At 31.6% G+C, this 26970-nt stretch overlaps 3 protein-coding genes across 3 annotated transcripts; all 3 read left to right on the forward strand.

Annotated features, from left to right (window-relative positions):
• The first annotated feature begins 5589 nt into the window (after positions 1–5589).
• On the forward strand, positions 5590–6093 carry LOC120076150. Its single transcript, XM_039029920.1, has one exon. It carries the CDS (start codon positions 5590–5592, stop codon positions 6091–6093), a length of 504 nt encoding a protein of 167 aa, XP_038885848.1.
• Positions 6094–11598: 5505 nt separating this feature from the next.
• LOC120075179 (gamma-glutamylcyclotransferase 2-1-like) lies at positions 11599–13940 on the forward strand. Its single transcript, XM_039028374.1, has 9 exons — positions 11599–11809; positions 12117–12240; positions 12316–12392; positions 12528–12584; positions 12663–12719; positions 12829–12869; positions 12999–13070; positions 13159–13238; positions 13338–13940. Exons 2-9 carry the CDS (start codon positions 12132–12134, stop codon positions 13526–13528), a joined length of 684 nt encoding a protein of 227 aa, XP_038884302.1. The 5' UTR covers positions 11599–11809; positions 12117–12131; the 3' UTR covers positions 13529–13940.
• A 2847-nt stretch (positions 13941–16787) lies between these two features.
• LOC120074956 (proteasome subunit beta type-6) lies at positions 16788–22069 on the forward strand. The gene is made up of 8 exons (XM_039028068.1): positions 16788–17061; positions 18014–18090; positions 18314–18369; positions 19101–19173; positions 20234–20345; positions 20687–20760; positions 21470–21544; positions 21640–22069. Exons 1-8 carry the CDS (start codon positions 16953–16955, stop codon positions 21769–21771), a joined length of 708 nt encoding a protein of 235 aa, XP_038883996.1. The 5' UTR covers positions 16788–16952; the 3' UTR covers positions 21772–22069.
• The last annotated feature ends 4901 nt before the right edge of the window (positions 22070–26970 follow it).

The following is a 26970-nucleotide window of genomic DNA, read 5'->3' on the forward strand; positions in this document are numbered from 1 at the left end:
TCTTTAACTTAGTATCAGAGTAGAATGACTACCATCTATTTGGTAGGAAATTAAGTCATGAATTCCAATAGCCCTAATTTTAGCAGTCCTCCCTTAAATTAGTTGTTCAATTAAATCACTTCTATAAAGCTGAACTGGAGTAACTTTCTTCTATGAAAACTTGCCCTCCCAATCCTTCAAAGCTACCGACTTAAAGGACATCTAACTGGACATATAGTTTATCCACTAATGGTTTTGCAACCAGCTGTTGGTGATCGCACGACTCAACATGCAACGATAGTGACTGACACATAAAGCTCAGAAAAAGACTTTGGTAATGGAGCATCTAGTTATTCAATCGGCTTAGAAGTAAATCCTCAATATGAAATGTGGATGATGGTGGATCGACTCCTATTGGGTTGGCTATACAACTTTATGACCTTCAGGTGGCGGTTCAAGTGATGGGATGTGGTTGTGCAAAAGACCTCTGGAACAACATTCAACTTTGTTTGGCGTACAATCGAGGGCTGAAGAGGACTATCGTCGACAAATTTTTCAGACGATAACAAAAAAAATAACTTTAAAATGGAAGAGCATTAACGTATTATGAAAACCCACTCTGATTACCTTAAGCAAGTTGGGAGTCTGGTTTCTATAAGGGCGTTAGTGTCACAGGTCTTGTATTGGATGAAGAATTCAACGCTATTGTTGCCATGCTCCAAGGGAAAGGAGATATATCTTGGTTAGACATGCAGTGTGAGCTCTTACTCTATGAAAAAATGCCTAGAAAGTCAGACAACATAAATGCCTAATGTAAGCTTTGGTCACACTACCACATTGAATATGGCAAACATTAAGGGAACCAATAGCAATAATAGCCAAAAGGCTCAAAGAGGCAACAACTCTCATTCAAATGGAGGTCATAAAGGCGATAGAAATTTTAGAGGCCGCAAGAGAGGTCGAGCCCAAAAAACTAGTGTGTTGGATATGTGACAAGATTGGAGACATTGCTTATCACTGTTATAATAGATACAATAGAGAATTTGCTTCAAATTTAGCTCCAAACGAGGGTGGTAACTTCAACCACAATCAGTATAAAGGAATGCCCCAAACTTCCAATACAAATCAATTCAAGGGAATGCCTCCACATCCATCTGTGTTTGCAGCTTCTCAGATAGCGAATCAATTTCTTGTCACTCCAGATATTATTACTGACTCGAATTGGTATGTTGATAGTGGCACCTCCAACCACGTGATGCCAGACTATAACAACCTTGCAAATCCCATTGAATATGGAGGTAAAGACTCTGTTATTGTAATCAAAGGAGATAGTTTAAAAATATGACATATAGGTAATGATTTTTTGGCCTCTGGTGCTAATATATTGAAACTTGATAGTATACTGTTTATCCCTGATATTACTAAGAATCTACTCAACATATCTAAGCTTACAAAGGACAATAATATTTACATTGAGTTTCACGATGATTGTTGTCTTATTAAGGACAAGGGTACGGGCCAAATCATTTTGAAGCGAGTGCTTAGAGATGGATTATACTAGCTGGAAGGTGTCGAGGTCTGTTTGAATGAAGGTGTCATTGGGTCAGGCTCCCTACAGCCAGTGCACAAAAATAAAATTATGATTGCTTTTATGTTATCTAGTTCTAGTATATCTGTAAATCGTTTAGTATCAAAGACAATTTAGCATAAAAGTCTTGGTTATCCGTCTTTGAGAACTCTAGAGTCAGTACTTAAGGGTTGTAATCTTCCATTTTAAAAGTTAATGAAGAAGTTGAGTTTTTAGAGTCATGTCAATATTGTTGGAGTTGATGTCCTAAATCTCACGTGTCTTGTAGTTTGTAAATACAAATCACATATCTAATAAAATAAGAGGTATTATATTGACGTTTAGTCTGCGTAAATTCAATCCAATAAATTAAGATCCAAGGTTGTTTTATGAAACTTAAACATGTATGTGGAGACAGTAAATGAATAAGACTGGGTACCTTATCCTAGTGATACTAGGAATACGATACACTTTGTAGATATTACAATTTTTGTAAAGTGTTATAAATGATCAGATGCTGATCGTTCATGTGGAGACATGCGAGTAAAGGTATTCTATACAAAGAGTTTGTATAAGACCAAACCACGAAATGAATAGTCTTTTTATATAAAAACGTTACTAGAAAAGACTTACATTTCACTAGAAGGACCATAAGTGACTTGGCCTTAATCACGAGTGAGTTGTGAACTCCTGTCTAGAAGGGAAATTCTTTGATTTGCATGGGTGAGAGCAGCTTTTGTTAGTCGACTCAACAAGGAATTCACTCCTTCCCGTCCTTAGGGAAAGTAGATAAATTCGTCCATTAATAGTTGATTCCTGGTCTTGAACATTGTGACCACAACCTCTCACTGACACCTATTGGAATCAGTAGTACTTAAGGTGTTAGAGGTAAACAACAAGGGTAACTACATGGGTAAAATGATAATTTGACCCAACTGTAGTTATAAGCGATTTGTGAATGGTCGACTCACTGTTGATTAGTTATATCCGTGGACACAAAAATATATCTATAGTGCGAAGAGTGTGGTCTTTAGTGAAGTGACCGATAGTTAATAAAGATTGATTAATTTAATTAAATAGTTTAATTAATTAATCTCATATCATTAGGACTTATAATCTGTAGGTCCATAAGGTCCACTTAGTCAATTGATGGAATCGCATATTGATGAGATTAATATAATATAGTTAATTATAGATGTGATTTATAATTAAGAGAGAAATATTTGAATAATATTCAAATATTAAATTCTTATGAATTAGATTCATGAAAAATTAATTAATTAAATTTGAGGGGTGAAGGAAAAATAAACATGTGATGTTTATTTATTCATTAATTAATATTATATATATATATATATATATATATATATATATATATATATTAAATTAGATTTAATGTATATGGTCATTTAATTGGTATGTTAATTAATTGAATAAATTTTATTTAATTAATTGGACTTAAGGGTAAAATGGAAAAAACACGGAGAAGGGGTAAACCCTAATCCATTCAAATATCCTTTTATGGCCATTCAAGGGATGAAATTTCATTGTGAAACTAGTCTCCAATCTAGATTTCCTCTCAACAATTCTCTATTATTATTCCTCCTCCAAGGTGATAGATACCACTGTTTTATCCTTGGATTCCTAGAGAATAACAAGGTTGCACTTGTGGTGGTGTCTCTTGTTCGTTGAAGAAACATTCGTGAGAAGATGGAGAGAAAAATATGAAAGTTCAGGATTCGACAAAGGTTTGTTACATTATCTCTTTGTTTCTTCTTTTAAAGTATGCTTTCTATAATGTTTATCCATTATTATTTTTGTTTTCTTTCCTGTTTTTGTTTCCTTAAAAACTAAAAACAAAATGCTAGACGATCTCATACTTCCGCTGGAATTCGATTCCCTTCAATTGGCAATTTTTACAATTTTTTTTTTTTTTGGCTTTTAGAAACAAAAAAGAACATGATGGGTGCTTTTATGCATTGTATTCATGAGATGAGTACTATAAATTTTATTTGGGTATTTTTGGCTTAATAGATGTTTTCGATATTTGGCACATAAACTCGCTTTACTTGACTTGATCATGTACAGGCCCGTTGTTTTTGGGCATTTTTACTGTAAATCAAGTCTATAAGTCCGTGTTGTTCGTGACAAAAGTTGTTATGATAAGACCCGAGAAAAAAAATGCGAAACAAGAAAAAACGGAGAGAAACTATGCAGTGCAGTTCGATTTTTTAGGGAAAACTTTTACAAATTTGTCAATAGCTGGAGTTATAATTGTTGAATTGTGCTGAAATTTGGTTAGCATGTTCAGGACACCTATGGTATCATTTTGAACAGTTGGATCGTCATTTTGAGCTCTGGTTTATTCACCATTGCCGCTAAACAGAAGCAATTCTTTTTTGTTTTTTCTGTTTTGTTTTAAAATTTACTAAAATCTAGGGTTTTAGATTTTATTTGTTTATAATTTAATTGGTATAACTCGATTATATTAATTTAATTATTTTATTAAAGTGCCAAATATCAGTCTATTAATTCCTTTTATATAACTGAATGTGCATGAAATGTATGTTTATATTATATGATTTATATGTTGCATATTGTATGTCATATAGATTTAAAATCCCACCTTCGTATAAACATGTTTCATGCATCCTTTTAATATAAGTGTTATATTATGGTTGCATGATTAATTAAGCATGCTCATGCATCATACTAGAATATAATTGCTATATAGTATGATAACATGTTAACTGATTTCATTTGTGATAATATAATTGTTATATTATTTAATGAAAATGTCGCATTAAGCATGACATTACCTAGATTAATATAAATGTTATGTTAATCAATATCACAAATGCATATTTATAGATTTTCTTTTTCATTATTTTATAATGGTTATAAGTATAATGAAATTAGAATTGAAATCTATAATCAAGAGTTGCATGCAAACATATGTCCAAGTTAATTTTAAATGGTTTAAAATTAATACACCTAGATTTATGTTAAACACGTTTCTCATGAGATTAGAAATAGGTTAATCTTTTAATTCGTTTTAATAGGATTAAAACGAACTCTGTTAAACGGTTAAATTTATAAAATAATTGTCCATAAGGGACCTTTGTTTAAGAATATTCTGCCTAGGAGGAGGTGTTTAAGCTGACGAAAACGAACATCTCCACCTGTAAAACTGACCTGGAAAGTGATTTTGGGCAAATATTTTATAAACATGCAATAAATGATTAATTTTATTAAAGAGTTTAATGAATGAAATCACATATTTGTTAAAATAATCAATATAAGCGTTATATTGAGTAAATTAACAAGGACTTAGTTAAAATAAATTAGTCGAATTTTACTAAGTTAATAAACTCATCTTTTGCAAAAAACTTAGTGGGAGGAAAAAGATATATATGATATGTCATTTTTCCGCTCACGTTCTCCCTAAAAGTTCACAAGGTAAGATTCATGCTCGACCTCGTGGTGCTCTGGACACACTCTCCCTTAGAAAGGTATTTGCATGGGTCAATATCAAGGTAAATGGAGAAAGTTTTTATACTAAGTGGGAGAAATATGTGTGTCAACATATCTAGTGGTTTCCTTCATTAGTTGGAAATGTCATTTCCAAGCTCGGCCTCGTGGCTCCTGAGTGCGTAACTCTATAAATGGATTAGAACGCTATAATCAATTGCATCAATTATATTCTTCCCTAAGGCAGACTGTTTGGGGCGGGGTTATAGGGTTGAAAATGAATGGTTACACTTACAAGAAAGCTAAGGCAGTTAATGATTTCTGGACAAAATCAATGATAATCAAATATTATAGGAATAAGAGTTATTCTGGTGTAATGTTTGATTGAGAATATCTCAATTCAGTGAAGGAGTAATTGTTCACCTCAAGAGGGTACTTATTCTACTTCACTGAAGTATCATTATAAAGTAAAGTAATGTTGGGTTCATTATTTAGTTTTTACTAAACTGGTTGGATAAAAATTATTTTTGCATAAGTGTCTAAAATAAGTGATTTGTTTTGTATCAGCAAATATGACTAGTGCAGTAATCTCCTTGCTTGAAACTGCTAAATTAAATGTTGATAACTATGTACAATGGAAAAATATAATCAACACGATTTTGATGATTAACGACCTGAAATTCGTCCTATTGGAAGAATGTCCTCCAACCCCTGGACCTACCGCCTCACGAATTGTTCGTGAGGTCTATGATAGGTGGACCAAGGCTAATGAAAAGACCAAGGTCTACATTCTACCTAGCTTATCTAAAGTATTGGCTAAGAAGCATGAAGTCATGGTCTCTGCTTGGAAGGTCATGGACTCGCTGCGGGGGTTGTTTGGCCAACCGGCCACTCATCTCAGGAATGATGTTTTAAATTCCATTTTTAATGCCCGTATGCCAAAAGGGGCGTCTGTCAGGGAGCATGTCTTTGACATGATGGTCCATTTCAACGTGGTAGAAATGAATGACGTTGTTATAGACGAAGCTAGTCAAATTAGCTTTATACTTGAGACACCTCTGAAGAGTTATCTTTAGTTTTGCAGTAATGCGGTTATGAATAAGATACATTATAATATAAAGTTAATTTTGAATAAGATAGATTCAAAATTAACTATATATTACGAGAGTATTAATGTTTGAAAAAGATTCAAATATTAAAATAATATGAATAAGATTCATATAATGAGGAAATTATATGTTAATTGTATATGATACAATTAATACAATGTATATAGATACATTATATTATATAAAGTTGATTTTGAATTAGATTCAAAATTAAGCTTTATAATGTGAGAGAATAATATATATTTGACTAAGATTAAAATATTATACAATATGAATGAGATAATTCATATCAAAACTATAGCTTAAATATAATATGAATGAGATTCATATTTAAACTATATAGGTTATCAGAGGAAAATACATTTGAATATGATTCAAATATAATGTTAATTAAATATATGATATTTAATTAACTTATATTAATTAATTAGATTAATTTATTTATTTATTCAATTCAATTAACTTAAATAATAACCTTGGTTGGATTTTAACTCCCCATGTGGTTAAGGGAGTTAAATGGTGAGTTAAGGGAAGTTACATGTAACTTCTCTTCTCCCTCAAAAAGAAGAACGTGATTTTGAAGATACAAAAGCAGTTCTTGATTCACTCTCACTTTTTGCAAAAATTGTTTGAGAAGAAAAAATTCTTCAACTCTCAAGACACACAATTTAGAGAAAATAGTTTTTATACAATATTGTTCTTTCTATACAATATTGTTCTTCTCTTTGTATCTCTAAAAGGGTTCCAACAAATCAATTCTTGCCGGAGAATAGCGGGGAAGACGTAATGATAATATATTGTTCAAAATCGAAGAAGAGTTATTATGTTCACAACGAGAGAAAATTAAAGATCTGTCTTAAAGGTAATTCTCTTCTCCTAAAAGTATGCTATTTTTTTTATTCATGTTTATTCTCTATTTTTCAAGTTTTTTTATATCAGATTTCAATAGCACAAGACGTTTGTGTGCTTTTATTGTGGGATTTGATCCCTTCAATTTCCTATTCAGAATGTGCCATTTGTATTCATTCACTTAATATTCTTTATTTTTTTTGCTCTTCTCATGTTAGATAATTTTGTTTATAAATGGTGAGATATATTCTCAATAAAGTTATCGAATTCATCTGAGAAATTCCTCTTTTCTCTCAACGATTTTCCTTAACTATGACTTCTATTATTTTCAATTTTTAATTTAAACCAATATATTGTTTTTCTATTTGTGACCCTAAAATATTGTTTTCATTACAAATTTTATTTCAAACAAAACAATCGTTTTTATGTATATGATAAACCCTAAAATATGATCATTTGTCTTAAACATATAAATCACATATCAATCCAGGTGTATCTACAACAAAATTGAAAGAAACAAAAAAGATGTACAATCACTAAACTAAATTCATTGATGTGCTTTACTTTGAAAAGTGAAGAAAAAGGTGTAATGGGCTTCTTCTCTACCACGTTCAATATGTGAGAATTAGTAGTGGTCTTCTTATCCACCATCTTTAATATGTAAGGATCCATGTGTATCTACAATAATCATGAAGAACAGAAAAAAATCTACAAAAGCATTTGAAAACAAGAAACTACATTAAATCACTCTGAAATTGTATGCATCTATTGCTTAACTTCAAAAATGATCGAAAATTGAAATTGAAATATTAGAAAAGAAAGATTTGAAAATTGGAAGATTGAAAAAAAAAAAGTTTATATAGGCATTGAATTATATTAAATTAGCATACATGTCAATAGAACATTTATTTTGAACTAAATATTTTGAATTAATTAATGGGTTTGTTAGATATTTTTTTTTAAAAAAAAAAAGTCTTTAACGGGAATTTATTTTTAAATCAAGAATAAATCATTTATTTTGAATCAAATCTATTGAATTGGCTAATGTGTGATGGTGGATCATTTAAACAAAAAAGGTTTCTAATGTAGATATTAAAAAACTAAACTAAAAATAATTTTAAAAACAATATTTTTCCTTTTATTTAATGTGTCAGTAGAGATTATTAATGATAAAATGTTATTTCTTTTTAAGTAGATATTAGTTAAAAATAAAATTTAGGGTGTTTTCAAATAAAGAAAAATTGGTTAACTTATTTATAAGTACAATAAAATTTTACTATCCGTGATAGACATCTATCAATGTCAACTATAGATGTCTATCGCAGTCAATTACTTATAGACAGTGACATTTTACTATACTTTAAAATATTTTCAACAATTTTACAATTTAAAATAATTATCCTATTTAAGTTATAAATTCTCTTTCTTTTTTACATGTGATGCTAAGAAACATAGGAAAATATCTTTACCGTGATGCTTAAAAGTGGGGGAAATGAGATATTTTAAATTATTTTTAATGTAAAATTACCTAAAATATCTCTATAATCATCCATTAAAAGAGCAAAAAGAGAGAGAAAAAATTTATCATTCCATTATCTAAAATATTTCTATAAACGTCTGAGATAAAAGAAAAAATCAAAAGTTTCTCTTATGTAGCCTCAATCTTTTAAGTAGTACATAGATTTTGTTAGGAGGAAACTAGAAACGTGGATCTTTCACCATTTCATTGACTAAAAAACAAATTTATTTTATTTTATTTTTTAAAGAGAAAATATTAAAAACAAAAAACAAAAAAGATAGTAAAAAAGGAGAGAGAGCAGAAAACGAAAGACGAAATTGGCGCGTCCAAACACGTGGTCAAAATCCAATGTCCAACGTTAAAAAACCAACAAAAATCTCACCATGTCTTGAAACTTATTTTATTATTCTGAATTTTTTCAAAAGGACATCTCTTTACTTTGACAAAAGAAATTTGGACCCTTCAATACAACCAAAAGCAATTTTAGACTTCGTCAAACAAATAAATAAATAAATAAATAATCCTCCTTCTCATGCAAACAAGTGGATTATCACATACTCTCTTTTTTAATATAACAATTAATGAGAAATCCAACATTCAAACCTCTAATTTCTAAAAAAAATATCATATAAATTATCATTGAGCTAAACTCATTTTGATGTTAATGCTATGGTTTAGAGTGTGTTTGAATTGACTTTTCAAATGTTTAGTTCTTTTAAGAAAAATAATTTAACAAAAATTATAATGTTTGGCAACAAGACGGAATGGGTTTGGGAGAAATGTATTTTTGAGTCAAACACTTGAAATCAAATCTTAAATGAATAATATTGTGTTTAATTGTAAATCATCTCAAAATTTCATAAATATATATATATATATATAATTGTGACTAAAACACCTTCACATTATCCTCTCCTAAATCTATCCACATTCACTTCCATAAAAGTTGAAGCGGGTAATCACTGGTGTCTAACAGTCAATCTTATTGTTTTAAATACAAATTTCGGCTTATTAACTAGTTCATAATATTTGCTTATAGTTTTTTAGTACACAATTAGTACATGTCCTTTATAGCAATTTGACATTCATAAACATATTTTGAGTAGAACAAACCAATTAAAATTACGTATAAAAACATTTTAGAGAAAGTATAACCAAATATATGAGTATTTTATTAATAAAATGTTTAAAAGAAAATGTATTTTGATTTTGATTTAATTTGTTTTTTCATGCATTCCAACACAAGCCTTAAAGATTATAATAAAAATATCGACATGTTATATCATTTTTTTACTATAAACTTTAATTACCATTAAATTTGAAAGTGTTCTAATGTCTATTTTTCGATAACTATAAATTTACCAACTAATTTAAATTTAACAAAAATCCAAAAAATATATATAGACTAAACTCATTTAAGTAATTCAAATTACACACAAAATTTAGTTGAATCAATGTAGAAATTAAACTCATTTTTAAAAAATCAAATTATAGAAAAGTTTGTGTCTATTAAATGGAATTGTGGAAAGGAGAAAAGTGGAAGAACATTTTTGAAAGATTGAAAATTGAAATTAAGAAAAGGAGAGAGAATCTTATCCGTGAAAGTATTTAAAAGTAAAACCATTCAAACTATAAACAGAAAAAACTATATTTTACAACTATAATAACTAAATTCTAAGGTTCTTAAAATTGTTGGTATTATAACTTTTCTTCTTTTTTCCAACTTTAATGGTTTGCTTGAATAACCCCTATTGCCTTTATCTGACTTTAAAAGCAGGCCATTTAATTGTTTTTGGAAAATACCAGATAACAAATTATTCAATTTAAAAAGTTTTTAAATTGCAAGTTATTAATAAATTTGAATTAATTAAAAAAACACAAATTTCCAAAATTAACAACTGGATCTCTGAAAATAGAACCACTTACAAAGAGATACAATCGAGGAGAAAAATCAGGGGTCTTTAAACAGAGGAATTGAATGAAGATTTTGTTTCTATTGAAAATTAAATGTCCAGATTCATTGAATCAAATCACAGGGAGGGAAACAAAACACTCAATTTTTCCATATCAATTCCATGCCAGTCAGTACTAAATGCCTTCTTGACAGCTGAAATTCCGACCAGGTTCAACGAATCTTCCACTTTAACGAATTTTTCACTTAAAAAGAGAACCTAATTTCACTTTTTTTTTTTTTTAAAAAAAGTTAATTTTCACCTCACAATATTACGATGTCATGGATGGTAATGTGCATGGCCATGCATGATGGTGATGGTGAAATGCATTCATTTATGTTTTTTAACTACGAGTTTACTCCCTAAATTTTGAGTTTTTAACCAACTTTTTATTTATGTAAACTTTTCGAAGTGTATATAGTAAATTATTAAATTGTAATTTTGGGTCTAACAAGTCTATGTCAAATTTGATTTTTTAAATAATTAATTTATTATATATAAATTAAAATTTTTATGTCAAATGCAACACCGACTAAATTTTGTGTTTAGTAGATTTGTGAACAAAAAGTTTAAAATTTCATAACTAAAGTTGTAATTTAGAAAGTTTAGATATCAACAAATACAAACATTTATTTTAAATAAATAAATGCAAACCTTAACGTTTAAAAAGTGTCTAACAAGTTCATTGTTATACATTTTAGATTTCTCAACTTTTGTCCATTTTAGTTTTTATGATCTCAAAATGTATGTTTATGTTTAATGGTTTCTTTAACCGTTGACCATCTTCGTTTATTTATCTTTTATCTCATCTCATATCTTTCAATCCAAACTTTAGCATACCATGTCATTTACTTATGATTCTCTTGTTAACTTATTTTTTTAATTTAAACAATGTCATATAATTATATAAAATAATAATAAAAAAATAATTTGAAATCTTATAAATTTATCCTTAAAAATTTAGGGATTAGGAAGATCTATTTTAAAATATAAGGATTAAATGTATATAAGATAAAAAAAATTCAGGACTAAACACATGTTTTTTAAGGGAAATGTATGTATAATAAAAGGACATGCATATGCATGAAAGGGAGCACCATCCATGGCGCCATGGGTTTCCGTTTTGGTAAGACATTGGCTATAAATTCCTTCTCTTCTTCAAGCTTCCATCCAGCAGAATCAGAAACAGTTGGCAGAGAGAAACCCCGTAGCTTTTCTTCTCTTCAGCTAAACGCAAATCCGTTTAGCCTTTTCGTTTCTCTCTTGCTTGCTGCTATAGCTCTTCGTTTCGTCTCTCTCTCTCTCTTTCTCTCTCAATCGGATCACCGCAATTCTTCCGGGTGTTAGATTCGTTGGAATTCTTGTAAGAGTCAATTCCCCCCTTCTTCTTTTCTTTTTATCTCTGCGTTTTTCGAATCAAATCATGTAATTATTCTCGCTGCAGTGGATTTTGTGTTCTGTTTTGCCACCATGCCATTTTTCTATTTGATTTCATTATAGCGAGAAGGAATTCGAGTAGTTTTAGGAGATTTTGTTGTAAACTGAATGAATTTCTTGATTGAATCGAGTAATGAATTAACCATTTAGTACAGAGTAAGACGAGAGGGACCTTGGGGATTCTCTATTTCACTGCCCTAATTGATTGATTTTGGGGGAAATTGCTCTTGCAGGATTTCGATTCAATCATGGTTCTTTGGGTTTTTGGCTATGGATCTCTTGTGTGGAATCCAGGATTCGACTTCGATGAGAAAGTGATAGGTTTCATTAGAGATTATAGGCGTGTATTCGATCTTGGTAAGTTTCTTCCTTAACATTCCAATTCGTTAATGACAGCAAAAGTTTTCTAATATCACATTTTCCATTACACAGCTTGTATTGATCATAGAGGTACACCTGAACATCCTGCTAGAACTCTCACGCTAGAACCCAAACAAGGATCAATTTGTGTACGTTTCGAGTTTTTTTCATTGTATTCTTTATCAATAATGCTAATTTTTTATGACATTAAATTTACCTCTTAAGCTTTTGGCTCAATCAGTAATTTAAGATCTTACCTAATTAGCATTCTTTCTTTCTGTTAGTGGGGTGCTGCATTTTGCATCCGTGGATGTCCTGAAAGAGAGAGAGCGGCCATGGAGGTATTTCTCTCAAATTTATCTTGATTTCACCCACAACCAGAATTTATTCCCTTACCCGTTTTGTCTTTTGCAATGTAGTATCTAGAGAAGAGAGAGTGCGAGTATGACCAAAAGACTATTGTAGACTTCTACACGGTAAGGCTGAGGCCATATGCAAGAATTTGCTTCATTATTAGTTGTGTTTCAATTGATCGTTTCATTTGTTGTTTTCTTATTTTTCGATTGGTTCCCTTTGTTGATTCAGGATGAAGACTCTTTCGAACCCACATTGACAGGAGTAGTAGTGTAAGCATATCAATGGATTTTTTTTATTCTCTTAAACATGTCATTTTTGGTTTATATCTGATTTGGGACAAGTTGAACAAGAACATCTCTGTTTTCTTGATCTCATAAATTCCATGTTTGTGTATGCAGTTTCACATCTACATTTGATAAAGTGATAAACAAATACTATCTAGGACCTGCTCCCTTGGAGCAAATGGCTAGGTAATGAGAGGTTTAGCATTGTGCTTTCAGTGGTCTTATTCATTCTAAAATGGGTTCATTCTAAATTTCTCATTTACTTACTTTTCAGCCAAATTGCAACTGCATCTGGTCCATGTGGGAACAATAGAGACTATCTATTCCTGTTAGAGAAAGCCTTGTTCGAAATCGGTAATAAGCCAGCTCTTTGATTAAAATTGAATTCTGTTGTGATTGGTATCAGTTGCATTTAAGTTTGGTTCGATATTGACCATATGCATAACTGATCAGGCCACGAAGATGATATGGTGATCGAGCTTGCAAACGAAGTGAGGAATATCCTTGGGAAGGTTGGAAAGGGGGTGATTTTGAAGGAGAAGAAGAAGCCGATTGGATCGACGACCCACCTGCCTTTCATGTCCTTCATCTCAGGTGTTCAAGTGCATCCGTTGGCAGAAGCCGCCATGGCCATGGATTCTTAGAAAGTATGGACTGATTGTTTTAGTGAAAGGTGAAAGTTAGGCTAACTCAAGAGCTAAGAAGACGAAGCATTTGGATTTGATTGATTGATTGTCACTCTTCTTTCTTCTGCACTCTCCCATTAAAAGCTTCTCTGATTCATTTATGATTTTTACTTCGCTGTTTCTGATCTGACCCATTAGAGTTGTTTCTTCTTCTGCGTTCTTAGATCTGCATCAACATCTAGCTTTTGAGCTTTTCTCACACTTCCCATGTCCTCCATTAATGAGCTTTCTTCGCTGTTGGAATATTACTTAGCGCATTAGGTTTGGAGGTTGTAGTTGGACAATGAGATACTGAACAGTGAATATACACTGTATGTTTATGGATCTTACTTTATAACTTGAATACAAAATCAAATTACACTTTGCTTCAGTGTTTTATCTCTTGATATTTGAGGTGTATCATGAATCCATGTGATTGAATTGTGTGATGTAGCTTTCAATGGCAAGATGTTCAAAAGATTGAAAGGCTGCAGGGCGGACCTGTATTCAAGTCAATGGGTCACACTCTATTTTTTAAAGTGGGTTGCAATGAGTGGAAGTATAATCGAAAATTATCCATACTACTGTAATATATAAAATTTTCCCGACTATGAAAAAGACTTTGAATTATAAACGTTATAAAACATTGGGCAAATAATAATTTATATTTATACTAATTTGATGGTTATATAGCTTAAAACTTTAAATTAATAATTTTCTTTTTTAAATACAAATAAGGTAGTGGGATATGAACTATAGCCTAACACACATCTGTGCACTATTATTTGTATTCATTTAAATCTTAAATTATATGTTCTAATGCTTAATTTTTACGCGTAAAAGATTTTGAGAATTGTTTTTTAAATATAAATTTGAGTAGTTTTTCATCATCTATTTTGTTGCTACTTTGATGGAATTTGACACAGTTATTAAGCCATGTTTACCAAAACGTGAAGGAAAATTGGTGCGATGAATCATAAATACAATTTAATTTCTTTTGATCGCGTTTACTTAGAATTGTGAATCTTTCATATTTTACCGTTATCGTTACTATTAATGTTCAATTTTCAACCGCAATTAGATTGAACACCTTTTGTTGCTCAATCTGATTACAAATTTCAAAGCGGGCCTCAAATCGCATTATGATTACGAAAAGCAGGTAAATCAAAACAAAAGTAATCAAAAGACTTGATTGATTTAAGAAAAAATCTAATAGCATATATTAATTTTCAACCGGAGTAAACGTGGTTATGTGGCCTTAGTTTTGAGTGTTAATTGATACACAATCCAAATTTTTTATACTTGATCTTAACTAACGATTTACTTTTCTAGATTAGAGATGGCAGTGCAATTTATAACGATTTTTCTTCTCTTGTTGATTATGAAATAATGATAAAAGTGTGTGCTGTTCGTAGTGGATTGATCTTCATGGACTTATCTAGTTTGTTTGATTTCTTCATTCTTTGTTTGGATATTTTAACTCTATTTGTCCTGTTTCTAAGGTCCCCAGATTGTAGAGTGTTTTTTGTTCTTCTAGATTTTTTGGTGCCTTGATCGTGGAATCCCTCTTGTTGTCATATAATAATATTACTTATTAAAAAAATGATAAAAGTAATAATTTATTAAAATAAATGTAATAATTTAAATTTTGGGTCAATCAATATGTATTGGAATAAGTAACGTTAGTTTTCAATTATTGGAATCACTTTCCAAAAATTTCCCCGGGCTTTGATTGGCTGTTTTGAGTTTATTTGTTTTTCTTTTCTTTCTTTATTCATGATTAACATTTTTTTTAATAAAAATAGAGTGAAATATATTTGAAAAGCTATTTTGAATGATTGTCTAATATCCTAATTTTTTTCAAATTGACTTATTTTTTTTAAAATTAAACACTTGAAAATGTATTCCAAATAAATTTTAAATTTTATTTTTCTACTGAAATTTGTTTGCATCCAAGTATCTCCTTCCCAAATTATTTTACAAGTCTTGGATTTTTGTCATCGTTTTAATAGAAGCAATATATTCGCATGTTGTCCAATAAAAAATCGTCATATCATATATACCCATCAAATTTGACTTTTGATTTTATTCTTGTTGGTTAGGTAGAAAGTTAACATGGAAGAGAGTAATTTGTAAAGATGTTACTTGTTAACAAGGACATGCATGTTTGGCAAATTAAGGCAAAATGTAAAATCATAGATTGAAGAACTACAATTTTCTTTCCTTCTTTCATTTTGTTTTTGTTTTTACTTTTGTTTTTTTCCTTTAAAAAAAAAGTTTAACAATATTTTGGAGAGAGAATTCGACTCTCTAACTTTTTGATCGATGATACTTGTCTTAACAATTTCTACATGCATAGATTGACGTTTTCTAAAATTTCTAAATCACCAACATTAATTTAATAAATTATAAACCTCTCACAATTGTGAAAGTCCGTAAAGTTTCAAATATTAAAGTCAGTGTTATAAATATTCTCAATTAACTCGTAATATTTAGAATGTTCTAATTAAATGTCTCATAAATCTCATATGTTACATGTAATGGACATTTTTTGGAGTGATTCTAAAATGGTCAAAGTCACTTTTGTCATTTTCAAAATCACATGAAACTTATTTTAATCCTTCAAAACTAATCTTGATGATATGAAAATTGCATTTAAAAGTGTGAAATTTAATATTAAATTAATTTTAGGTGATTTAAAGCATGTTTTATAGTAATTTGGACGATTTTAAAATCATTCCATTCACCCCAATTAATCCCATAATTTTTTTGTCTTATATTTATGTTAGGCTCATTTATAAACACACGTCAATGGATTTGACGATTTCATTTGTTCTCTCCTTCTCCTTCTCCTTCTTCTCCCTTGTATTATTCATGTTCTTATTTTGCACTTATTTCATTATAGTCAGAACATTATTATATACTATAATTTAAACTTAGACTTTTTTTTGGGGGGGACAAAAAACATAGATTTAGTTTTTTTTTTTTTTTTTTTTAATAGAAGAAATAGATTTAGGGTTTAATTTTGAATGTTTATTGCTAAACCAACACATTCCCAATTAATTTAGTCTAAATTTTACAATAGGACTTATACACTTGATTTGGGCTGTCATAAAGCCCAAATCAATATATACACAATCCAATGATTTGGGCTTTAGCTCCAAGCCCAATGTTGTAGCTCCGGCCCAAAACTAACGAGCAAAACGCTAGGGGGGAAAAGAACTGGAAAAAAAAAAAAGAAAAAGAAAAGAGAAAAAGAAAAAACGACTTGATCGAGAAGTAAGGTCGAAGAACAAAAGCACCCAACACCAAAATCCAGTCTTTCATTCTCCGGCAATCCCTCCTCTTTCACTTCCGTATTTGAATATCGCTCTAAGTTTCTTTGGAGTAGATTCTCAGCGCCATGGATCTCAACATGGATCTCAATGCTCCTCACTCCATGGGTACTACCATCATTGGCGTCACATACGACGGCGGCGTTATCCTCGGCGCGGATTCTCGTACCAGCACTGGTAATTTTATCGTATTCACTTTCTAGCCCTAATTTCTTAGTACTCATCGTTTTTTTCTACGAATATTATCTTCAAGAGATGTCCGAAATGATTAGATGTATGTGGAGTACAAGTAGTAAGAATTTACTTCTCTATCGACCTTGAATGTAAATCATTTTGTATGCATCGCATTGAGAATTAAGCTTGGCTTTGTTGTTTCGAGTTTCTTTGTGTAGGTGTAACCATTGAAAGACTTCATTTCTCGTGTAGTTTACTAGTTCCCCCCACCCCCACCCACGATTGGCATCTAGCGAGAGTAATTGAATCTTCTGCATTTTTTGGAACATTACATGTCTGAAATTTAGGCGGGTATTTTGAAGCCTAGCTGCTCAAAATGACGAGCTTTCGTAAATACTGTCTGTTACAGTGACGGGTTCTGAAAATTTATGTAATGTAGTGGTGGGAGTGAACGAGCTTTATCATGTGAAAAATTATGTACTGGAGGAATAAGTAACTTGTAAAAACAGCTACCATATTATCTTAATTAGTTTTTTGTTTTTTTTTTTTTTTTTTGTTTTGTTTTGAAAATCAGAGGAGTTTTTAAAACTCAACTCCCAAGCAATCTGAAATGGAAAAATAAATCTCAGTTGGTTTGTTTGTTGCCTGTTCCCTCTGTGCCCGCTTTCTTGCGCTGCTTTGATATTGAATTAATTAAATTAGTTTAATTAATTATTCAATTTTATTCAATTTTGAAATTCGTTCAAAATTGGTAATTTGATTAATTAGTTTTTTGTTTTTTTTTTTTTTTTTTTGTTTTGTTTTGAAAATCAGAGGAGTTTTTAAAACTCAACTCCCAAGCAATCTGAAATGGAAAAATAAATCTCAGTTGGTTTGTTTGTTGCCTGTTCCCTCTGTGCCCGCTTTCTTGCGCTGCTTTGATATTGACATTTTTCTTTTATTTTTCTTGTGATAGGTGTCTATGTGGCTAATCGTGCATCAGACAAGATTACAAAGCTTACTGACAACGTCTATGTTTGTCGGTCTGGCTCGGTATTTCCATTTCTGTTATTTCTCATATTAAATTGTTGAGTCAGATGTTGATGGTGACAATACTTCATAAGTTTTGTTCTGCTTAAGTTTAGTGTTTAGTTCAAGTCTTATGTTTTCAATTTTCCCCTCAACCTCTTGTTCTATCATCAATATATCAACAAATCTCTCAGTTCATGGGTGTTTGGTATTGTTAAATAAATGGTTTATTTTATGCCTCTTGCAGGCTGCAGATTCTCAAATTGTCTCTGATTATGTGCGTCACTTCCTTCATCAGCATACGTGAGTGCTTTTAATTATTGGCGATAGTATGTTGCAACTTTGAATTTGTTGGTTCATTATAACTTGATCACATTGAGCAATTTTCTTTTATTACTTGAATGGTTGTGATGGATTTGGGAAGATTGGATCTGTTAGCAACTGCATTTCTTTTTATTGTTTCTCAGTGGGGTTCAAAACTGTACAAAAAGTGGAAAATTCTTTACTTTATTTTGGTGCTATATTGCTATTGAAACAATTTGAACCATATATCAACAATTACAGTGTTGGGTTAAGAAGCATGATGACTTGATTTTTCCTTCACTTAATACAATGGCTAGCCACTATGTTAACTAGCTTGATGCGGAAAATGCCCAGTGTATAGGTCATGCTGTCCTGGGATTATTGTTGTAACACTAGATATGGTTGATCTGGTGGGAATGTGTACTTGGGATTCGTTAAAGGTGGTGTTTGTTTATAAATTCTTTAGGTAAATGTACTTGTTTATTCTTCCTCTACGAACTATCTGACAGGTTTCTGTTTTGGTAATTGTGATATTGTTATTCTTTTTTATTCTAAATTGCTGACTATGGCAAATTATGTCAACCTAAAGATGGTTGTAACTCATTCTGCTTGCTGGTTTTTGTTTTTATTAATGGTACTTCCTTTGATATAAGTGAGGTAGTCGAACGAATTCATAGGCATGTTTTGACCTGATGAGTCCTTGCTGATTGTATATTATCTTTGATGCACAGGATACAGCTTGGCCAGCCTGCAACTGTTAAAGTGGCTGCAAACCTTGTTAGGCTATTAGCATATAACAACAAGGTAGGAGCTCATATTCGTTTGTTAAAGATTACTGCATGCTAAATATGTATGCACAGAAATTTTCGATAAGAAACAATAACATTTCATTGAAACAGTGTAAATACCCCAACCCCAACCCATCTGAGGAGAGAAAGAAAACTCTCCAATTGGCCAAAATCATGGAAGTAGACTAACACAAGTGTCTTGCTAGACAAGAGAAACCTCTTTTCTAGATAATTGTTGTCTTGTTTTTGTTTTTGGCAACCAGGGCTTGCAGAAAGTTACCACAATCATATCGATCTACAGAACCATTATCTTTCCTCTGAAAGGGAAACTGCCATATGGGCTGTTGTAAATGTGCATATTTTTATCCTTAATGATTGTAGATTGATAAGTTTTGCCCTCTTTTTTGGAATAACAAGTAATTGTATAAAGTTCAAATATGAATTCAAAAAGGGAGGAGTAGGGAGCATCCCAACTTGTGAAAGTAGATATAAAGTTAATTCTGCAGTGAGTAGAACATCAAAGTTCTCTTCCTTTCTGTTCTTGTGTAATGAACATTTCAGAGTTGCATGTTAAAATAAAACGAGAAAGAGAGGAAAAGAAATGAAGACATGTTAATACTTCAATTCCTTAACAATACAGAACTTGTAACATGTGAGACTCAACAAATGCGAACTTTCTTGAAAATGATTTGGAGCTTCTCATAAAAATATGCTAATTGCGTTAAGGATTATTACAGGTTGTGTAAGAACTCGACTTAGGGAAAGAATGAATGTTCTTTAGGGTTCTATATTAAGCCTCCTCTTCTATTTGTTATTCTTTTTCTCACTTTTATCCCAACTCTTATCCATTCGACAAATCCAAAACCAAACCTCGCTTAACTTCTCTATTTTTGTTGGAAAGTTGTTTGATTGACTTTGTTATCCTTGTTAGATAGATGAGGTCACAACTATTTTAATAAAATGCTCACGAGAATGGTCTTTGCTATGTTTAAGTAAAGTTGTATTCTTGTTTTTTTTTTTTTTAATCCAAACTGAGTACTTTCTTTAATATCAATGTCATTTCGTTGAATGGGCAGGATATGTTACAAACTGGCCTTATTGTTGGTGGATGGGATAAGTATGAAGGTGGTCGAATCTATGGTATTCCTCTTGGTGGAACGATAATAGAGCAGCCATTTGCTATTGGAGGTAAAATCGTTTATGCCCTATTAATTATAATTGAAAAAGTAATGATGTTTGACGAGTTTTTTCCTTGGCATCCTTGTGTTTTCTAGCTTTATGACAGGATAGTCTGCTTTATCATCCTTGAATGAATGAATGAATTGTGATTGGATTTTTATGATTTCTGCTTAACCCATAAGGAGGATTCTCAAGCATGTCTTCTACGTCAAGAAAATATTCCCCTTCCCCCCTTCTCTTCTCTCCGTAATTAGATGTCTGAGAAGAACACCAATTCACTGTTACAATCCTTTGTGATGCTTGCAATTACGACCATTACCTGGTTCCTCTTGGTTCTTATTATTTCATAGGATCTGGCTCCAGTTACTTGTATGGATTTTTTGATCAAGCATGGAAAGAAGGAATGACCAGGGAAGAAGCTGAGGTATTTCTACTATTATTGGTGAATTAAGCATTCTCCATTATTATATGCTTTGTGCTAGCTGACTCAATATATATATATCTTTATGAATACTTCTGGGCTCCTACGATTTCCAAATATGGGTATTTCCCTGTTCTACATTCCTTGTTTACCTGTAAGTTGTAAGACTTAAGAGGCATATTCTTTCGTAGTTAGTGTGAATTTGAGATGACTGTAGACATGTTTGGGAGTAAATTTGATATAGTTTACATTACTTTTGTCTTTTTCAAAATCATTTTGAAATATGTTTTTAATAATTTTAAATTGATTTTGATTGTGTGACAATAGCGTTTAAAAGTGAAAAATCAAACATCAAATTGATTTTGAATGATTAAAGGCATGTTTCATAATAATTTTGAACATGACAAATTGATTTTAATCATTTCAAAATCAATTTTAAAATAGGCCTTTGGGCTTGTTTGTATTGGCTTTCTAAGTGGTTAAAAACATTCTTGTTTTTTGTTTTTTATTTTTGTTTTTGTTTTTTTGTTTTTTGTTTTTTAAATTTTACATAGAAACACTTTTTTAAGCACTTAGAAAATCAATCCAAATATGCCATTCTAAACACCTTCAAGAAAGCACTTATTAAGGTTGGGTTTGCTAACTGCAACTTCTGAGGCTTGAACTTTGTCGACAAGATTTTTTTTCTCTGATTATATGCTTTTATTTGCAGCAATTGGTGGTTAAGGCCGTTTCTCTTGCCATTGCCCGAGATGGTGCTAGTGGTGGTGTTGTCCGTACTGTTACTGTAAGATAACATCCTTTTATCACATAAACTATTACTTTAAAACATGTCCAATCTTCTGTTCTCATAGTTAAAAACCATTGCGTGAACTCCGGCAGATCAATTCCGAGGGAGTGACAAGAAAATTCTATCCTGGTGATCAGCTACCGCTCTGGCACGAGGAATTAGAGCCTAAAAATTCGTTACTGGATGTGCTGAATGCTTCTAGCCCCGAACCGATGAACATATAAACACTAATGCAAGGATCTTTGCCAAAAGTTCTGGTAGTTATCTGGTTAGGCTATTCTACTTTTCTGGAAACAAGAGAAAAAAGAACCTGCTTAATCGCATTTGTTCTCTTCACTCAGTACCTCTTTGTAAACCTTATTATTATTTTTTTATTTTGCATGAGTTTTCAATGTACCATGTTTGAATTTAGTCCTGGTATATGGCACATGCTTGTTGCTGGTGGCATATGAAAAGATTGTAACATCGTTATTGTGATTAATCTTGGGATTATAGGTAGTAATATAACTGGTATTACCTGTATGGGCGTTGATATTTTTGTGATTATAGGTTAGGGTGGAAGCAGGTACATGTGGTTTTTGGCAAAATTCAACTTAAGAACTAACTTTCTATTCTAGTTTTTGAACTTTAGAAAATGTCCGCAATTGTTATATTAAAAAAATAATAATAACATAACTTTGAGTATCTATATTAGCTTTTTGGACATGCATTAAAGGAAACCCACACATCTTTAGTATTGGATTGTTATTTCATGATTTATTATTCTTTACATTGAACTCCATTACTAAACAATTTACTCATTGTCCTAAATACCCAATGTCTTCTATAATCGAAGGTGTAGACTTGTGTTTTCTTCATTCTTAGAACACAAACTATGGACAAGTCGATTTCAACTTAAATTGGGAGAAGTTCCAGATCCATAGTTTTTGAACTTTTTCTTTTTCTGGGCATTTCCCTTGATTCATTCATTCAAATATTTACTTTCTAGTATAGTATGATGCACCTATATCATTTACTCGCTCTGTAGTAAAGCTTTTTTTTTTTTTTTTTTCTTCCACGACCTTTTCAATAATAAAGAGTAAGGATTCATTTGGATTGACTTAAGAAAAAAAAATGTTTTTTTTTTAAATCACTTTTAATAAAAATACACTTGAAAAACTATTTTGAGTAGTTGTCAAACATTTCAATTTATTCTAACATGACTTATTTTTTAAATTAAACACTTGAAAATATATTATAAACACATCTCGAGTCTATCATACACATTTGTTCATATTCATGATAATTAATAACAACACAATGATATACTTAGTTGCTTGCTCTTAATATACTCGATATAGTCATCATTATTCATCAAGAGAAACTTTGGATGTTCGTTGATTATGACCAAACACGTTGATAATATGATACAATTTCGGCAACTTTATCAATTCACCTACTGAAGCTATCTTTTGTTTTCAAGGCCTTCCTACTTGACATTTGACGATTCGAGGTAATACATTATCATCAACATTTACTATACTCCAATTAGGATAGTTAACAACATGAAGAATTGAAATATTGTAAATGCTTTTTTATTCTTCCTCTTCCTCTTTTCCCTACTTATCATTATCCTCAACTTCCCCTTGATATTTTTTCAGCATTGAATTAGGTCATTTGAAATAGGTAGTTGATGTCTGATGAAAGATAAAAGTAAGTGAAAGTAATTAGAATATCCCCTTGAAGGTATAAAATAAGATTAAAAAACCTCTTTTGGTTTCTAAACTTTCGTAAGATAACAATTTAGTCCTCAAACTTTAGGTCATAATTATTTAGACTTTGCACTCTCAAATTTATAATAATTTAATCCATGAACTTTAATAAGTAACACTTTAATCTTTATACTCTGTAATTTTTAACACATGTAGAAACTTATTTATAAATTATAATGACTAAATTATTGCGTAATAAAAATTGAAATTTCATTTTGATGAGCTATTTCTTGATAGGGACTAAATTGTTAAAAATTTTAAAATACAAGAACTAGTTTGTTAGTATTTGCTAGTTATGAAAATTATGAACTAAATTAAAAATGGTAAGACTTAAAACAGTTACTTCTAGAAAGTGTAGGGACCAAAAGAGTTTTTTAACCTAAAAATAATTAGAATCCAAAAGTATTACATGCTTACATCATCATTTTATCACAAAGAATAAAAAAAACTTTAAATACTATTTTGGTCTTTATACTTTTTCATTTTGATCTCTACTTTTAGTTTAATTTATGTACTTAAAATAAAAAAAAGAATGAAAGCTTTTTTCCATTTTCCCTCGGCTCCCCTCCCATTTGGTTAGAACTCTCAGTTGAGCAACACTTCTGGCCGTGAAAGATGAGTTCGACGGATCCGTCGCCGTCACCGGTGGTGGTTGCCGCTTCTCCTCCCGTCGGATCAATCCGTTTTACCCGCGTTTTCGTCTATGGAAGCCTCTTAGCCGATGAAGTTGTAAAGGTTCTTTTGGGTCGCGTTCCAACATCGTTCCCTGCTGTTCTCGATGGCTAGTCAGTCTGTTTTTATGAACTCTTTTTTCTATCTATATTCCCCTAACTGCTTCGTCTAGATTGAGAATCAAAACGAATGGAACAACGTTTCTTTAACTATTAGGTTCCGCAACTTCTTAAGAGTAATGAATCGTGACCTTTATTGCAATAATCGATATCTAAACTAGTGTTCAGAACCAGTCCTCTGGTCTTTTACTTGTGATTATTAACTTGCTGAGCATTTATGGATTGTCGGTGAAAACTTGAATAAAAGAAAAATAACCTTTATGAGAAATCCCACGTTGCTAAATTTGTAAGTTGGAGTCTCCTTTATAAATCTCACCTTTAGTTGTGGGTCAGGTGAGGAGATAGGCAAAGATGGATTTGGTGGGCATTTCACACATGTCTACCTCAACTTTTATTTATTTTATTTTTTATTTCTTTATTTTATTATTGTTATTTTAAAATAAAGAAAATTTATTCGGTTTTCAGTCTTCTTGTACACTTCTCCCTCGTGCACGTTTTTCTCCCGGTTAGTTTTGCGCAACCGTTGGCCTTCAAGGCCTATAAATTCAGCCGAATTCATTCATTCTAAATATAACAACAATCTTCTCCTCTCTTCTCTGCTTTCCAGATGAAAGATTTCCCTTTACTATTTCCTCTAATTTTACGTTTTTCGAGATACTTTTGTTTTAGAATATTGTGAGTTTTCCGTTCGATTCTAGTGCAATTTCGATCGAGGCAGATTTATTTATTTTGGACTGTTATATCCTGGAGACGACGTGGCTATAGCTCCGTGACTTGGCCTATAGCCGGTTTTTGTTTTGCAGGTTATTTTCCAACATTAGACGTTACTCGATAGCAACTGTTTTCTGTCCATCAGAGGTAGCTATTCCAACAATTTTAAGACGATTCGATCTGTCGCTGTTGCGATGGCAACCCAGACTAATATTATGTCCTTCGATCTCAACCGTCCATTTCGATTCGAAGGAGCAAACTTCAAACGATGGAAGCAGAAGATGCTGTTCTTCCTCACAATAAAGAAGATATCTATTGTCTATACTACGAAGAAGCCAATTGTGCCAAAGGAAGATCCGACTAAACAAAAAATAAATGATGTAGGTGATTGGGAAGAAAATGATTTCTTGTGCAAAAAATTTATATTAAATGGGTTGACTGATGATCTATATGATTATTACAGTACAATGAAGACAACAAAAGAAGTATGAGATACCCTATAGAAAAAGTATGATACCGAAGAGGCTAGTTCGAAAAGTATGTCGTCAGCTGGTACTTGAAATATCAAATGACGGATGACAAGTATGTAGAGGTCCAATCCCATGAATTGCAGAAGATAGCCCACGAAATTATAAGCGAAGGTATGACCCTGAATGAGCAATTTCAAGTTACTGTTATTATTGATAAATTGTGGAAGGATTTTTAGAATACCTTGAGGCATAAGACCAAGGAGTTCTCCTTGAAGAGTCTAATCACCTGCCTAAAGATTGAAGAGGAGACCTGGAAGTAGGACCAGAGGGAGGAGGTAAACATAATACTGAGAAAGCCCATCTCAACTGTTGTGAAACCTGACAAAAAACAAAAGGGAACCAAGAGGAAAGATCAGAATCCGTGGATCCAACAACCATAACAACTAGAAGAAACATAAACCCCCTTCGGAGAAATGGTATAGTTCATCTGCTTTAATTGTAACAAACCTAGGCATATGGCTAGGACTGTAGGAACAAGTGTCCTCCTGCTGAGCAGGCAAACCTAACAGAGGAGCTCTTAGTAGCCATGTGAAGGAACTTTTATCAAAGAGGACCTATGAGCGGAAGCAAGATCGTTCTAAATTCATTGTGATAGGAATATTACATTCACAAACAAACATACAAGTTATGCATTTACTAACAAATTACGATATGCTTTACATAATTAAGTAACAAAGGACCGAGAGACATACCTCTTGAAGAACTTTTCTTCTTTGATCTCTCGCTCTTGTCAGAACCAGCAACTCTCGTTTTCGTTGTGATCGTTAAGGCTATCATCCACCAAATCTTGCTGTCACTCACCACCGAATGGTCTTTTACACGAACAGGCACTAAGGAGGACACCACCACTCAATAACCTCGGTATTCTCAGAGTGAGAATCCAGAAGGTATGGGCTCTATTGGATTTGGTAGAGGGGATGAGGAAACTACGATTGTTTACAACGACCAATCAAGTAGGGGAGATTTTGTATCTATCGTATAAACGGGTGCTTGATCGTTTAGCAAAGGGTGCACGATCGTTTAGTAAAACGGGGATGATTTTTTCGACGAGCATTTGGGAGATCTCGCTTTTGCGCGCGATCGTTTAAAAAAAGCTATACGATCGTTTATGTAATTTGCACGTGTACATGATCGTTTAGGAAAACTTGAGCTATCGTGTATGCTCTCGTTAGCTAGACGATAGGCAGTGTACTAATCGTGAAGCGATATCCGATCTTTTTGCAAAATAAAAACTATTTTCATTTTATTCTTTAGTTATGAAAACGGAGTGCAACCTCCCACTATTTCATACGATTATGGAGAAAAACCACCAATAATTATCTCATAACTGTTTAATTAAAATAAATATAATCATATTATATTTTTAACCTATAGTTTAATATCACATCATATGCAACATATAAACTATAGTCCTTTTTTCCTCCACTAGATATAAATCATATTTATATCATTTTCCTCCAATTAATGTATCTCATACATCATGTCAACTATATCATTATAATTGATCAGTTTAATCATATCATATATAACCAAACTCCCTCTTGTCAATTTGAACACTTCAAACTGACCCAAAAACTGATTCTCAACATGAATCCATTGAGCTACCAAGGGGACCTTATGGACCTGTGGCTCAAAGCTCC

Source organism: Benincasa hispida, chromosome 4 (genome assembly GCF_009727055.1).
Source record: "Benincasa hispida cultivar B227 chromosome 4, ASM972705v1, whole genome shotgun sequence".
Classification (NCBI taxonomy): Eukaryota; Viridiplantae; Streptophyta; class Magnoliopsida; order Cucurbitales; family Cucurbitaceae; genus Benincasa; species Benincasa hispida.